Source organism: Coregonus lavaretus, assembly GCF_964263955.1.
Source record: "Coregonus lavaretus genome assembly, contig: HAP1_SCAFFOLD_453, whole genome shotgun sequence".
NCBI lineage: Eukaryota > Metazoa > Chordata > Actinopteri > Salmoniformes > Salmonidae > Coregonus > Coregonus lavaretus.
In genome coordinates, this window is record NW_028160499.1 from 189,478 (window position 1) to 203,811 (window position 14,334).

General features: G+C 43.8%; 1 protein-coding gene across 4 annotated transcripts in view; it reads left to right on the plus strand.

The window, feature by feature from the left end:
- The first annotated feature begins 2,519 nt into the window (after positions 1–2,519).
- The window catches only part of LOC311121738 (speckle-type POZ protein-like A), a 37,560-nt gene continuing 25,745 nt past the window's right edge, over positions 2,520–14,334 (plus strand). For 2 of the 4 annotated variants that reach the window (XR_014612343.1, XM_084196196.1), the window contains exons 1-2: positions 2,547–2,902; positions 7,805–7,921. Coding sequence is in view for 2 of the 4 variants with exons in the window: in XM_084196196.1 (XP_084052322.1) it covers positions 7,844–7,921 (78 nt within the window). In the remaining 2 variants the exon portion in view is untranslated. Of the gene's footprint in view, positions 2,903–4,375; positions 4,521–7,804; positions 7,973–14,334 lie in introns of all 4 variants that reach the window. The other 2 variants (XR_014612342.1, XM_084196195.1) reach the window with 2 other exon arrangements.

The following is a 14,334-nucleotide window of genomic DNA, read 5'->3' on the forward strand; positions in this document are numbered from 1 at the left end:
GGTCCGGTGTCATTTACCTTAAAAACACAAAAATATGTGTTTAAAATTGTATGCATTTTAAAAACTTTTTGTCAGTGGATGTAGGTGTTTTTGCCATGTCCTCAGGTGCTATCAACTTTCACAAGAAATATAAGCCTAAAATAATAAAATGTTTAAAATCTTAAAGTCTCTTTCATCAATAAAGTTTTTCATGATTATTGTATTTTTTATTTCAGATTTTCTGTATCCCTGATATCACTTTCCACCCTGTTAGTTTGTTGTAATTCTCCATTGAAGAAAACAACCCCTTCCTACAATAACACCACATTTTTCTTTACATTTTACGTCATTTAGCAGACGCTCTTATCCAGAGCGACTTACAGTTAGTGAATACATATTTTTTTTATACTGGCCCCCCGTGGGAATCGAACCCACAACCCTGGCGTTGCAAACGCCATGCTCTATCAACTGAGCTACATCCCTGCCAGCCATTCCCTCCCCTACCCTGGACGACGCTGGGCCAATTGTGCGCCGCCCATGAGTCTCCCAGTCACGGCCGGCTGCGACAGAGCCTGGATTCGAACCAGGATCTAGTGGCACAGTTAGCACTGCGATGCAGTGCCTTAGACCACTGCACCACTCAGGAGACATTCAGGAAGTGCCAAAAACCTATGGTTTAAAGGTACATAAATATAAACACTCAGTTGTATCTATTTGTCCATGTTTCATGTCCATGTCTTAAAACTGCATTGTTGGTTAAGGGCTTGTCAGTAAGCGTTTCACTGTAAGGGCTATACCTGTTGGTTAAGGGCTTGTCAGTAAGCGTTTCACTGTAAGGGCTATACCTGTTGGTTAAGGGCTTGTCAGTAAGCGTTTCACTGTAAGGGCTATACCTGTTGGTTAAGGGCTTGTCAGTAAGCGTTTCACTGTAAGGGCTATACCTGTTGGTTAAGGGCTTGTCAGTAAGCGTTTCACTGTAAGGGCTATACCTGTTGGTTAAGGGCTTGTCAGTAAGCGTTTCACTGTAAGGGCTATACCTGTTGGTTAAGGGCTTGTCAGTAAGCGTTTCACTGTAAGGGCTATACCTGTTGTATTCAGCGCATGTAACATTTGATTTGATGTTGTTAGTTTGTATGTCCCACTCATACATTTCCACCCTATTAGGCTAAATTATTGAGAGATAAAAAAATCGAAATGTTAAAATATGTTTGATAGAGCAGTTAAAATTCTGTTCAAATGTTCACCATTATGCTAGCTCAATCTTGCTCACTCACAGAGCTATGGCTAATTTAGGCTCAACATCTCCTCCCTGTTAGGTGCCATCCACCCTTTTAGGATTATGGACAAATTGGAAAATGCACCCAAAAATGTGTGCCTGAGCTTGACCAATATGTTTTTCGTATAGGTCAAACATGTCCTTTTTCTGACGGAATACTGTTTTTTTTCTCAAAGGTTTTGAGGTCCAAATGGCACCCTATTGTAGGAATGACCCAGCTACCCTCCTGTAGGTTTTCTCTCCAACCCTAATCCATCGCATCTGATTAAATAATGATGGTTGATAAACTGAATCAGGTTAGTTACTGGGGGTGAAGCAAAAACCTACTGGAAGGTAGCTTTCCAGGAACAGGGTTGGAGAGCCCTGACCTAGGACATCAACAGCCAGCCAGGGTTTCATTAAATAAACTATCGGTACAATACTTTTTATTTCACATTTGGGCCAAATTAAACTGATGCATTTGGCGATGTTCAACTTCAATTCAATGGCACTATGAAGAATAGCTTAGCCATACTCATTGATAGCCTAATATATACTTTAATATACGTTTGGTGAATTTATGAGGCATTGCTAGACAAGACATTGCTAGACACAGATGACCAAGATATAGCCTATGCGCACGGTTCTGACTGTCGGTCTGTCTGCCCCGATCCTCTCTCCCCATTGCGGTTGCCCCTGCGGGCTAGTGTGTGATTAGTCTTCGGTCTGCTGCTGGTAGAATAGCTCAGCCTACTCATTGATAGCCCCTACTTTAGTGAAGGCCTTTAGCCGATGCACGGTTCTGTCTGGTGGCTGACACGCCTACCTATGCCTGGCTGTGCCCCTCCCATCTCACTCTCTCTTTCTTTGCTGTGAAAGATGAGATAGTTTTGTGTTCTCGAAGTAGACTACGGCAAATAGTTTCCTCCATTGCAAAATACTGAATATTAGGAGTCAAGCTTGACGCCCAGAAATGCGAGTCGACGGGCAAGGTGTTGAGGAATCGATTATTTTGGAGTCGACTCCTCACCACTATCTAAAGCACACCGGGGGAGGTTACAAAAATGCAATTTCAGAATGTGTGTGTGTGTGTGTGTGTGTGTGTGTGTGGGGGGGGGGGGGGGGTCATGTCCCCCGTCCCCAACGAAAGTTGTGCCCCTGAGTACAATGCAGTTGCAGAATAGAATGATATTATATGAAAGTATATACATTAGTAGTGAAGTAAGGTGGCATAACTATTGCATTGGTTCTGTAGACAAAACTGATTTCAGTGTGTACAGAATATGAATAAATGGTAAGTGTGTGGTAGGGTGCAGTAGTCAGCCCAGGGTTCAGTGTGTGGGACAGTCTTGTGGCTTGGGGGTAGAGTCTGGCTTTGAGACAGGTGGTCCGAGACTTGATGTTGACCTGGGCGTTAGGAAGGCGGCAAATAGCAAGCAGGAGGACATTTTTTATTATCTGGGAAGCTGTTTACTAATCTGCCTCCACCTACCTAGTAAAGTAGCCTAGCATGTTAGACTCTGAAAAACATATATACATCTTACATAGCACTGAGCCTGGGAACGTTTGAAACGCAGTTTCCCATTGTTTAGCTAGCTAAATAACTGATGGTGAAATGAACAGCTGAGATAAGATTCGTTGCATTTAGTGGAAGCATGGAAATGAAAGGTTCGTAGTTAAACATCTTATTTTTCAATTTCCCCTAGCTAGCTAGCTACCAGTACTGTACCAAGCAAGCTAACGTTAGCTAGCTAATATGTTTTCCCTCAGAGAATAAGCATGTTGTTGGACGCCGATGTATTTCTTAAACAATATGAGCAAACAAGCCTTGTAGCTAATTACCAATCATCACGTATTTTAGCATCTGTAGCCAACTTGTACGATGTGTTTTTAAAAAAATATTACGGTGAGGGGCCTTTGTTTCTAAGCGGTGCTTGATATTGACCAATTAGCAACAGTGATTTTAGCTACCGCTAGCTAGCAAGCTAACTTGGTTAGCCAGGCCTGGTCAAGCAGAGCAACCTTGTTAGGTAGCTAACGTTAGCTAGCTACAGTTTCCATTTAGTTAGCTACGAGTTATACCATCGTGGTATTGTTAGCGAACTAGTCAACCAGTTATTTAGTTGTAATTTTGATAGCCATCTCGCAGACGTTAGCTAGCTAGCTAATTAACTAGCTTGCTACCTAGCATGAAGCAATGCTAGCAATAGTGAGATTACAGCTTCACCAGCTAGCTAAAAATGTCGCTAGTTAGCTACAAGGCTTGTTTGCTCATATTGTTTAAGAAATACATCGGCGTCCAACAACATGCTTATTCTCTGAGGGAAAACATATTAGCTAGCTAACGTTCAACACTTTTTTTTTTAATTGCGCCTGCTTTTAACTTGCTATTGAGGCCAGGGGCTAGTTTGCTATATTGAATCTAGCTGGTTAACTTCAAAACAATAAAACCAGCTAACGTTAGCTAGCCAACAAAAACAACCTCAGAACTGAGTCTGGGCCAAATCAAGGATGACATCTTCTGGCTCATATTGTCAAATTAATTGTAGGCAGACAGACAATACCTCTGTCTTCACAGCTGATATTTCAGTACTGATAAAAAAGACCGGTCGTTATCTGGCTAGCAATGCTCCTCGACTAGCTAGCTAACCCATGATGGCTAACATTACATTTACATTTACGTCATTTAGCAGACGCTCTTATCCAGAGCGACTTACAAATTGCTAGCTAGTTTTGCCTGAAATATGTGGCCATTATATAGTAAAATGGGTCTCATCAAATTACATTCATAAAGCCCTAATAAGTAGTTTCATGTGGGATGCCTGATGATCAAGGTAAACGTTGATCATTTTGAGAGTTAACTTCCAGTAGGTAGCTAGCTGAAGAATATCAGACTACCTGTGTCATTTGACAGTAAGTCATAGCTACATCCATCATAAAAATATTCTAACATACATAGAATATAATTAACTTATTCTGACATTTCTGTTGGCTATTATCTGGGCATTGGTTGATCTGTGGCCATTTCAGGTCACTACTGCTATTTGAAAGACACTTCAGTTCAGGGCCAGACAGCAAAGGGTTTTACATCAAACTAATTGTTGATTGGTCCCAACAACTGTCTGAATGTTCTGTCCTCAGAGTGGGGCCTCCAGCCCGTACCATGAAGCAGTCAGTGATAACCTAGGTCCTAGGGAACACTGATCCATTCCTATTAATTAGATCACCCCATTTGAGAGGTGCGCACATGGGATTACCATCAATAGCATGAAATATAAGCCTTCTGGTGAGTACAAGTCAGACAGGTCGGATTTCTTACCAATTTAACCTTATTTTAGATGTTTGTCAATATGTCACTATGCATATATCCAGTTATTCACATTAATGTGTATTTGGATTACATAATCACCAGTCTAAATTAAAATGGTATGTCCAGGCAAATAAGAAACAGAAGTTGGAAAGTGGCAGGTGACATAGTCTAGCAGTGTCAGGGCAACAGCATTAGTGTTGTCTTCCAGACGTGTCTAGGGTGGTAGCAGGTCAGTTGAGACAGGCCATGAACCACAACTAGCTAGATGCTGAGGAGTCAGTTGAGACAGGCCATTAAAAACAACTAGCTAGATGCTGAGGAGTCAGTTGAGACAGGCCATGAACCACAACTAGCTAGATGCTGAGGAGACAGTTGAGACAGGCCATGAACCACAACTAGCTAGATGCTGAGGAGACAGTTGAGACAGGCCATGAACCACAACTAGCTAGATGCTGAGGAGACAGTTGAGACAGGCCATGAACCACAACTAGCTAGAAGCTGAGGAGACAGTTGAGACAGGCCATGAACCACAACTAGCTAGAAGCTGAGGAGTCAGTTGAGACAGGCCATTAAAAACAACTAGCTAGATGCTGAGGAGACAGTTGAGACAGGCCATTAAAAACAACTAGCTAGATGCTGAGGAGACAGTTGAGACAGGCCATGAACCACAACTAGCTAGATGCTGAGGAGACAGTTGAGACAGGCCATGAACCACAACTAGCTAGAAGCTGAGGAGACAGTTGAGACAGGCCATTAAAAACAACTAGCTAGATGCTGAGGAGACCGTTGAGACAGGCCATGAACCACAACTAGCTAGAAGCTGAGGAGACAGTTGAGACAGGCCATTAAAAACAACTAGCTAGATGCTGAGGAGACAGTTGAGACAGGCCATGAACCACAACTAGCTAGATGCTGAGGAGACAGTTGAGACAGGCCATGAACCACAACTAGCTAGATGAGGAGACAGTTGAGACAGGCCATTAAAAACAACTAGCTAGATGCTGAGGAGACAGTTGAGACAGGCCATTAAAAACAACTAGCTAGATGCTGAGGAGACCGTTGAGACAGGCCATGAACCACAACTAGCTAGAAGCTGAGGAGTCAGTTGAGACAGGCCATTAAAAACAACTATCTAGATGCTGAGGAGTCAGTTGAGACAGGCCATTAAAAACAACTAGCTAGATGCTGAGGAGACAGTTGAGACAGGCCATGAACCACAACTAGCTAGAAGCTGAGGAGTCAGTTGAGACAGGCCATTAAAAACAACTATCTAGATGCTGAGGAGTCAGTTGAGACAGGCCATTAAAAACAACTAGCTAGATGCTGAGGAGTCAGTTGAGACAGGCCATGAACCACAACTAGCTAGAAGCTGAGGAGTCAGTTGAGACAGGCCATGAACCACAACTAGCTAGAAGCTGAGGAGTCAGTTGAGACAGGCCATGAACCACAACTATCTAGATGCTGAGGAGACCGTTGAGACAGGCCATTAAAAACAACTAGCTAGATGCTGAGGAGTCAGTTGAGACAGGCCATGAACCACAACTATCTAGATGCTGAGGAGACAGTTGAAACAGGCCATTGTATCTCTCTCTCTCTCTCTCTCTGTCTCTCTCTCTTTGCGTCTCTCTCTGTCTTTGCGTCTCTCTCTCTCTGTCTGTCTCTCTGTCTTTGCGTCTCTCTCTCTCTGTCTCTATGTCTCTGTGTCTCTCTCTCTCTCTCTCGGTCTCTCGCTCTTTGCGTCTCTATCTCTCTCTCTGTGTCTCTCTCAATTCAATTATATTCAATTTAAGGGTTTTATTGGCATGGGAAACGTATGTTAACGTTGCCAAAGCAAGTGAAGTAGATAGTAAACAAAAGTGAAATAAACAATAAATATTAACAGTAAACATTACACTCAGAAGTTCCAAAAGAATAAAGACATTTCAAATGTCATATTATGTCTATATACAGTGTTGTAACAATGTGCAAATAGTTAAAGTACAAATGGGAAAATAAATAATCATAAATATGGGTTGTATTTACAATGGTGTTTGTTCTTCACTGGTTGCCCTTTTCTTGTGGCGACAGGTCACAAATCTTGCTGCTGTGATGGCACACTGTGGTTTTTCACCCAGTAGATAAGGGAGTTTATCAAAATTGGGTTTGTTTTCGAATTCTTTGTGGATCGCTGTAATATGGTCATACATTTGGCAGGAGGTTAGGAAGTGCAGCTCAGTTTCCACCTCATTTTGTGGGCAGTGTGCACATAGCCTGTCTTCTCTTGAGAGCCAGGTCAGCCTACGGCGGCCTTTCTCAATAGCAAGGCTATGCTTACTGAGTCTGTACATAGTCAAAGCTTTCCTTAAGTTTGGGTCAGTCACAGTGGTCAGGTATTCTGCCACTGCGTACTCTCTGTTTAGGGCCAAATAGCATTCTAGTTTGCTCTGTTTTTTTTGTTAATTCTTTCCAATGTGTCAAGTAATTCTCTTTTTGTTTTCCCATGATTTGGTTGGGTCTAATTGTGTTGTTGTCCTGGGGCTCTGTGGGGTCTGTTTGTGTTTGTGAACAGAGCCCCAGGACCAGCTTACTTAAGGGACTCTTCTCCAAGTTCATCTCTCTGTAGGTGATGGCTTTGTTATGGAAGGTTTGGGAATCTCTTCCTTTTAAGTGGTTATAGAATTTAACGGCTCTTTTCTGGATTTTGATCATTAGCGGGTATCGGCCTAATTCTGCTCTGCATGCATTATTTGGTGTTTTTCGTTGTACACTGAGGATATTTTTGCAGAATTCTGCATGCAGTCTCAATTTGGTGTTTGTCCCATTTTGTGAATTCTTGGTTGGTGAGCGGACCCCAGACCTCAGAACCATAAAGGGCAATGGGTTCTATAACTGATTCAAGTATTTTTAGCCAGATCCTAATTGGAATGTCAAATTATATGTTCCTTCTGATGGCATAGAAGGCCCTTCTTGCCTTGTCTCTCAGATCGTTCACAGCTTTGTGGAAGTTACCTATATCTCTCTCTCTCTCTCCTTCCACTCTCCATATATCTCTCTCTCCTTCCCCTCTCTATATATCTCTACCTCCCCTTCATCTCTCTCTCTCACCTTCCCCTCTCCATCTCTCTCCCCTTCCACTCTATAAACCCTGTTCCTTAACCTTTAACCTGGCTTCAGTAGAATGTTGTGACTTGTCATCTGATGTGGTAATGCAGTGCTGATGGCTCAGTCCCAGTCTGATGTTGTTGTGTATTAGTCTTAACTGCTCCTCTGCTCCCCTGTAGGAAAGGTTAAGTGGTGAAGCTGCTGCTGAGGGGGAAGCCATGTCACGGGTCCCTTCCCCTCCTCCACCAGGGGACATGTCTACAGGGCCTGTGGCGGAGAGCTGGTGTTACACACAGGTAGGGGACATGTCTACAGGGCCTGTGGCGGAGAGCTGGTGTTACACACAGGTAGGGGACATGGCTGTGTGTGTGTGTGTGTAGGTAGGGGTGTGTAGGTAGGGGTGTGTAGGTGTGTGTGTGTAGGTGTGTGTGTGTGTGTAGGTAGGGGTGTGTAGGTAGGGGTGTGTGTGTCTGCCCACTGTCTCTATGTGTGTAGGTAGGGGTGGGTGTGTGTAGGTAGGGGTGGGTGTGTAGGTAGGGGTGGGTGTGTAGGTAGGGGTGGGTGTGTAGGTAGGGGTGGGTGTGTAGGTAGGGGTGGGTGTGTAGGTAGGGGTGTGTAGGTGTGTGTGTGTGTGTAGGTAGGGGTGTGTAGGTGTGTGTGTGTGTGTGTGTGTGTAGGTAGGGGTGTGTAGTTGTGTGTGTGTGTGTAGGTAGGGGTGTGTAGGTGTGTGTGTGTGTGTGTGTGTAGGTAGGGGTGGGTGTGTCTGCCCACTGTCTCTCCATCATCAACATGCAGTCCCTTCAGAAAGTATTCACACCCCTGGACTTTTTCCGCATTCTGTTGTGTTACAGCCTGAATTTAAAATGGGTTAAATATAGTTGTTGTTTTTTGTCACTGGCCTACGCACAATACCCTATAATGTTAAAGTGGAATTATGTTTTTAGAAATTTTTACAAGTTAATAAATAATGAAAAGCTGAAATGTCTTGAGTCAATAAGTATTCAACCCCTTTGTTATGGCAAGCCTAAATAAGTTCAGGAGTAAAAATGTGCTTAACAAGTCACATTGCATGGACTCATGGTGTGTTCAAAAATAGTGTTTAATATGATTTTGTAGTCCACACATACAATTTATCTGTAAGGTCCCTCAGTCAAGCAGTGAATTGCAAACCCAATGCCTCGCAAAGAAGGGCACCTATTGGTAGATGGGTAAAAAAAAAAGCAGACATTGAATATCCCTTTGAGCATGGTTTTATTAATTAATTAATTGCATCTACTTTGGATGGTGTATCAATACACCCAGTCACTACAAAGATTCAGGCGTCCTTCCTAACTCAGTTGCCGGAGAGGAAGGAAACCGCTCAGGGATTTCACCATGAGGCCAATGGTGACTTTAACCGATGTTAAAAGTCAATGTCCGCCCCCCCTTGGAAATCTAATTAGCTTAAGAGACTCTCACGAACATGTACATGGACTCACAAGCCTCGTCTGAAGGTAAAAGGGGATATCAGGAAGGTAGGCTGTTCTGAGGGCAAAAGGGGGTGCAACTCAATATTAGGAAGGTGTATATGGATGTAGTTTAGTGGCAATATTTTTTTGTTAAATAAAACAAATAATTCCTGATATTTCTTATACAGTGCATTCGGAAATTATTCAGACCCCTTACCCTTTTCCACATTTTGTTACGTTACAGCCTTATTCGAAAATTGATTACATTTTTAAAAAATCCTCATCAATCTACACACAATACCCCATAATGACAAAGTGAAACGTTTTTTTGACATTTTTGCAGATTTATTAAAAAAAAAAAACTGATATCACATTTACATAAGTATTCAGACCTTTTACTCAGTACTTTGTTGAAAAAGTCAAGGGGTCTGAATACTTTCCGAATGCACTGTATCTCTCAGATATAGGACAGACACTAAAATACACTTTTTCCATGAATGAATTAGTTATTCAATAACGCTTCTATGGGCTAGTAGCAGGAAGGCTAGACTCTTAAGGATTAATAATATGCCATTTAGCAGACGCTTTTATCCAAAGCGACTTACAGTCATGCGTGCATACATTTTTTTTTTTGTGTATGGGTGGTCCCGGGGATCGAACCCACTACCTTGGCGTTACAAGCGCCGTGCTCTACCAGCTGAGCTACAGAGGACCACAGCGGAGCTACAGAGGACCACATTCCTCCATAAAGCTACAGGACTGTTTGCTAGCACAGACTGGAACATGTTCCGGGATTCTTCAGACAGCATTGAGGAGTACACCACATCAGTCACTGGCTTCATCAATAAGTGCATCGATGATGTCGTCCCCACAGTGACCGTACGTACATACCCCAACCAGAAGCCATGGATTACAGGAAACATCAGCACTGAGCTAAAGGGACGCTTATAACCCGGACGCTTATAAGAAATCCCGCTATGCCCTCCGACGAACCATCAAACAGGCAAAGAGTCAATACAGGACTAAGATTGAATCGTACTACACTGGCTCTGACGCTCGTCGGATGTGGCAGGGCTTGAAAACAATTACAGACTACAAAGGGAAGCACAGCCGCGAGCTGCCCAGTGACACAAGACTTCCAGACGAGCTAAACCACTTCTATGCTCGCTTCGAGGCAAGCAACACTGAAGCATGCATGAGAGCACCAGCTGTTCTGGATGACTATGTGATCACGCTCTCCGTAGCCGATGTGAGTAAGACTTTTAAGCAGGTCAACATTCACAAGGCCGCAGGGCCAGACGGATTACCAGGACGTGTACTCCGAGCATGTGCTGACCAACTGGCAAGTGTCTTCACTGACATTTTCAACATGTCCCTGACTGAGTCTGTAATACCAACATGTTTCAAGCAGACCACCATAGTCCCCGTGCCCAAGGACTCTAAGATAACCTGCCTGAATGACTACCGACCCGTAGCACTGACGTCTGTAGCCATGAAGTGCTTTGAAAGGCTGGTCATGGCTCACATCAACAGCATTATCCCAGAAACCCTAGACCCACTCCAATTTGCATACCGCCCCAACAGATCCACAGATGATGCAATCTCTATTGCACTCCACACTGCCCTTTCCCACCTGGACAAGAGGAACACCTACGTGAGAATGCTAGTCATTGACTACAGCTCAGCATTCAACACCATAGTGCCCTCAGAGCTCATCACTATGCTAAGGATCCTGGGACTAAACACCTCCCTCTGCAACTGGATCCTGGACTTCCTGACGGGCCGCCCCCAGGTGGTAAGGGTAGGTAACAACACATCTGCCAAACTGATCCTCAACACGGGGGCCCCTCAGGGGTACGTGCTCAGTCCCCTCCTGTACTCCCTGTTCACCCATGACTGCATGGCCAGGCACGACTCCAACACCATCATTAAGTTTGCCGACGACACAACAGTGGTAGGCCTGATCACCGACAACGATGAGACAGCCTATAGGGAGGAGGTCAGAGACCTGGCCGTGTGGTGCCAGGATAACAACCTCTCCTTCAACGTGACCAAGACAAAGGAGATGATTGTGGACTACAGGAAAAATAAAAGGACTGAGCACGCACCCATTCTCATCGACGGGGCTGTAGTGGAACAGGTTGAGAGCTTCAAGTTCCTTGGTGTCCACATCACCAACGAACTATCATGGTCCAAGCACACCAAGACAGTCGTGAAGAGGGCACGACAAAACCTATTCCCCCTCAGGAGACTGAAAAGATTTGGCATGGGTCCTCAGATCCTCAAAAAATTATACAGCTGCACCATCGAGAGCATCCTGACTGGTTGCATCACTGCCTGGTATGGCAACTGCTTGGCCTCCGACCGCAAGGCACTACGGAGGGTAGTGCGTACGGCCCAGTACATCACTGGGGCCAAGCTTCCTGCCATCCAGGACCTCTATACAAGGCGTTGTCAGAGGAAGGCCCAAAAAATTGCCAAAGACTCCAGCCACCCTAGCCATAGACTGTTCTCTCTGCTACCGCACGGCAAGCGGTACCGGAGTGCCAAGTCTAGGTCCAAAAGGCTTCTTAACAGCTTCTACCCCCAAGCCATCATGGCTACCCGGACTATTAACAGCTTCTACCCCCAAGCCATCATGGCTACCCGGACTATTAACAGCTTCTACCCCCAAGCCATCATGGCTACCCGGACTATTAACAGCTTCTACCCCCAAGCCATCATGGCTACCCGGACTATTTGCATTGTTGTCGTCCCCCCCTTTACGTTGCTGCTACTCTGTTTATTATCTATGCATAGTCACTTTACCTCTACCTACATGTACATATTACCTCAATTACCTCGACTAACCTGTGCCCCCGCACATTGACACTTTACTGGTACCCCCTGTATATAGCCTCCCTACTGTTATTTTACTGCTGCTCTATTTTACTTGTCTCTTTTTTACTTCAGTTTATTTTAGTAAATACTTTCTTAACACTTATTTTTCTTAACTGCATTGTTGGTTAAGGTCTTGTAAGTAAGCATTTCACTGTACGGTCTACACCTGTTGTATTCGGCGTATGTGACAAATAACATTTGATTTGATTTGTTGCAAAACCAGCAGCTACTCTTCCTGGGGTCCACACGAAACATTACATAATACAGAACATTAATAGACTAGAACAGAACAACATAAACAATTTTGAAAGACACACGTAGCCTAAATATCAATACATAGACACAAACTATCAAGGTCAAATAGGGGAGAGGCTTTGTGCCGTGAGGTGTTGTTTTATCAGTTTTTTTTAAACCAGGTTTGCTGTTTATTTGAGCAATATGAGATGGAACAGATTTCCATGCAATAATGGCTCTATATAATACTGTTCTGGATTTGGGGACTATGAAAAGACCCCTGGTGGCGTGTCTAGTGGGGTAAGTGTGTGTGTCAGAGCTGTGTGTAAGTTGACTATGCAAACAATTTGGAATTTTCAACAAATTAATGTTTCTTATAAAAAGAAGAAGTGATGCAGTCAGTCTCTCCTCAACTCTTAGCCAAGAGAGATTGGCAGGAATAGTATTTATATCAGCCCTCTGATTACCATGAAGAGCAAGACGTGCTGCTCTGTTCTGGGCCAGCTGCAGCTTAACTAGGTCCTGCTCTGTTCTGGGCCAGCTGCAGCTTAACTAGGTCCTGCTCTGTTCTTGGCCAGCTGCAGCTTAACTAGGTCCTGCTCTGTTCTGGGCCAGCTGCAGCTTAACTAGGTCCTGCTCTGTTCTGGGCCAGCTGCAGCTTAACTAGGTCCTGCTCTGTTCTGGGCCAGCTGCAGCTTAACTAGGTCCTGCTCTGTTCTGGGCCAGCTGCAGCTTAACTAGGTCCTGCTCTGTTCTGGGCCAGCTGCAGCTTAACTAGGTCCTGCTCTGTTCTGGGCCAGCTGCATCTTAACTAGGTCCTGCTCTGTTCTGGGCCAGCTGCAGCTTAACTAGGTCCTGCTCTGTTCTGGGCCAGCTGCAGATTAACTAGGTCTTTCCTTGCAGCACTGGACCACATGACTGGACAATAATCAAGATTAGACAAAACTAGAGCCTGCAGAACTTGCTGTTTGGAGTGTGGTGTCAAAAAAGCAGAGCATCTCTTTATTACGGACAGACCTCTTTTTTTGTTGTTGACCATGACAGTTTATAGTCTAACGCCAAATAATTTAGTCTTCTCAACTTGTTCAACAGCCACACCATTCATTACCAGATTCAGCTGAGGTCTAGAACTTAGGGAATGATTTGTACCAAATACAATGCTCTTAGTTTTAGAGATGTTCAGGACCAGTTTATTACTGGCCACCCATTCCAAAACAGACCAACTCTTTAAGGGTTTCAGTGACTTCATTAGCTGTGGCTGCTGATTCATATATGGTTGAATCATCAGCATACATGGACACACATGCTTTGTTTAATGCCAGTGGCAGGTCATTGGTAAAAATAGAAAAGAGTAGAGAGCTGCCCTGCGGTACACCACACTTTACATGTTTGACATTAGAGAAGCTTCCGTTAACCTCTACGGGATTGGTGTCCCGTATACGGGACGGTTGAGCTAACGTGCGCTAATGTGATTAGCATGACTGTTGTAAATAACAGCAAACTTTCCAGGACATAGACATGTCTTATATGGGCAGAAAGCTTAAATTATTGTTAATCTAACTGCACTGTCCAATTTACAGTAGCTATTACAGTGAAAAGATACCATACTATTGTTTGAGGAGAGTGCACAACAACAACTAAATTATCACGGCAACTGGTTTGATACATTCACCTCAGTAATCTTGCTCTGATTTGTCATCCTAAGGGTCCCAGTGATTAAATGTAGCATAGTTTTGTTTGATAAAATCAATTTTTATTTTCAAATGTAGGAACTGGGTGCTACAGTTTGAAACTCTGCTGTCTCTGGCTCCACACCCACCCCGCCCGGCCATCTAGATGTGTGAAAGTTATTGTATAAGCTAATGATCCATCATGTATGACATTCCTGGGAGTGTGTAAACTTACATTTTGTATTACCATATCATTTTTGTATGTTCTCTATAGTTATGTACTTGAAAATGTATCAATTGACCAATTCGGCACGTATGGGCAGACTTGATACAAAATAGTCCAGTATTGCAATGCTTCGCTGGATCAATCTGAAACTTTGCACACACACACTGCTGTCATCTAGTGGCCAAAATCTAAACTGCGCCTAAACTGCAATATTATAATGTGGCCTTTCTCTTGCATTTCAAAGATAATGG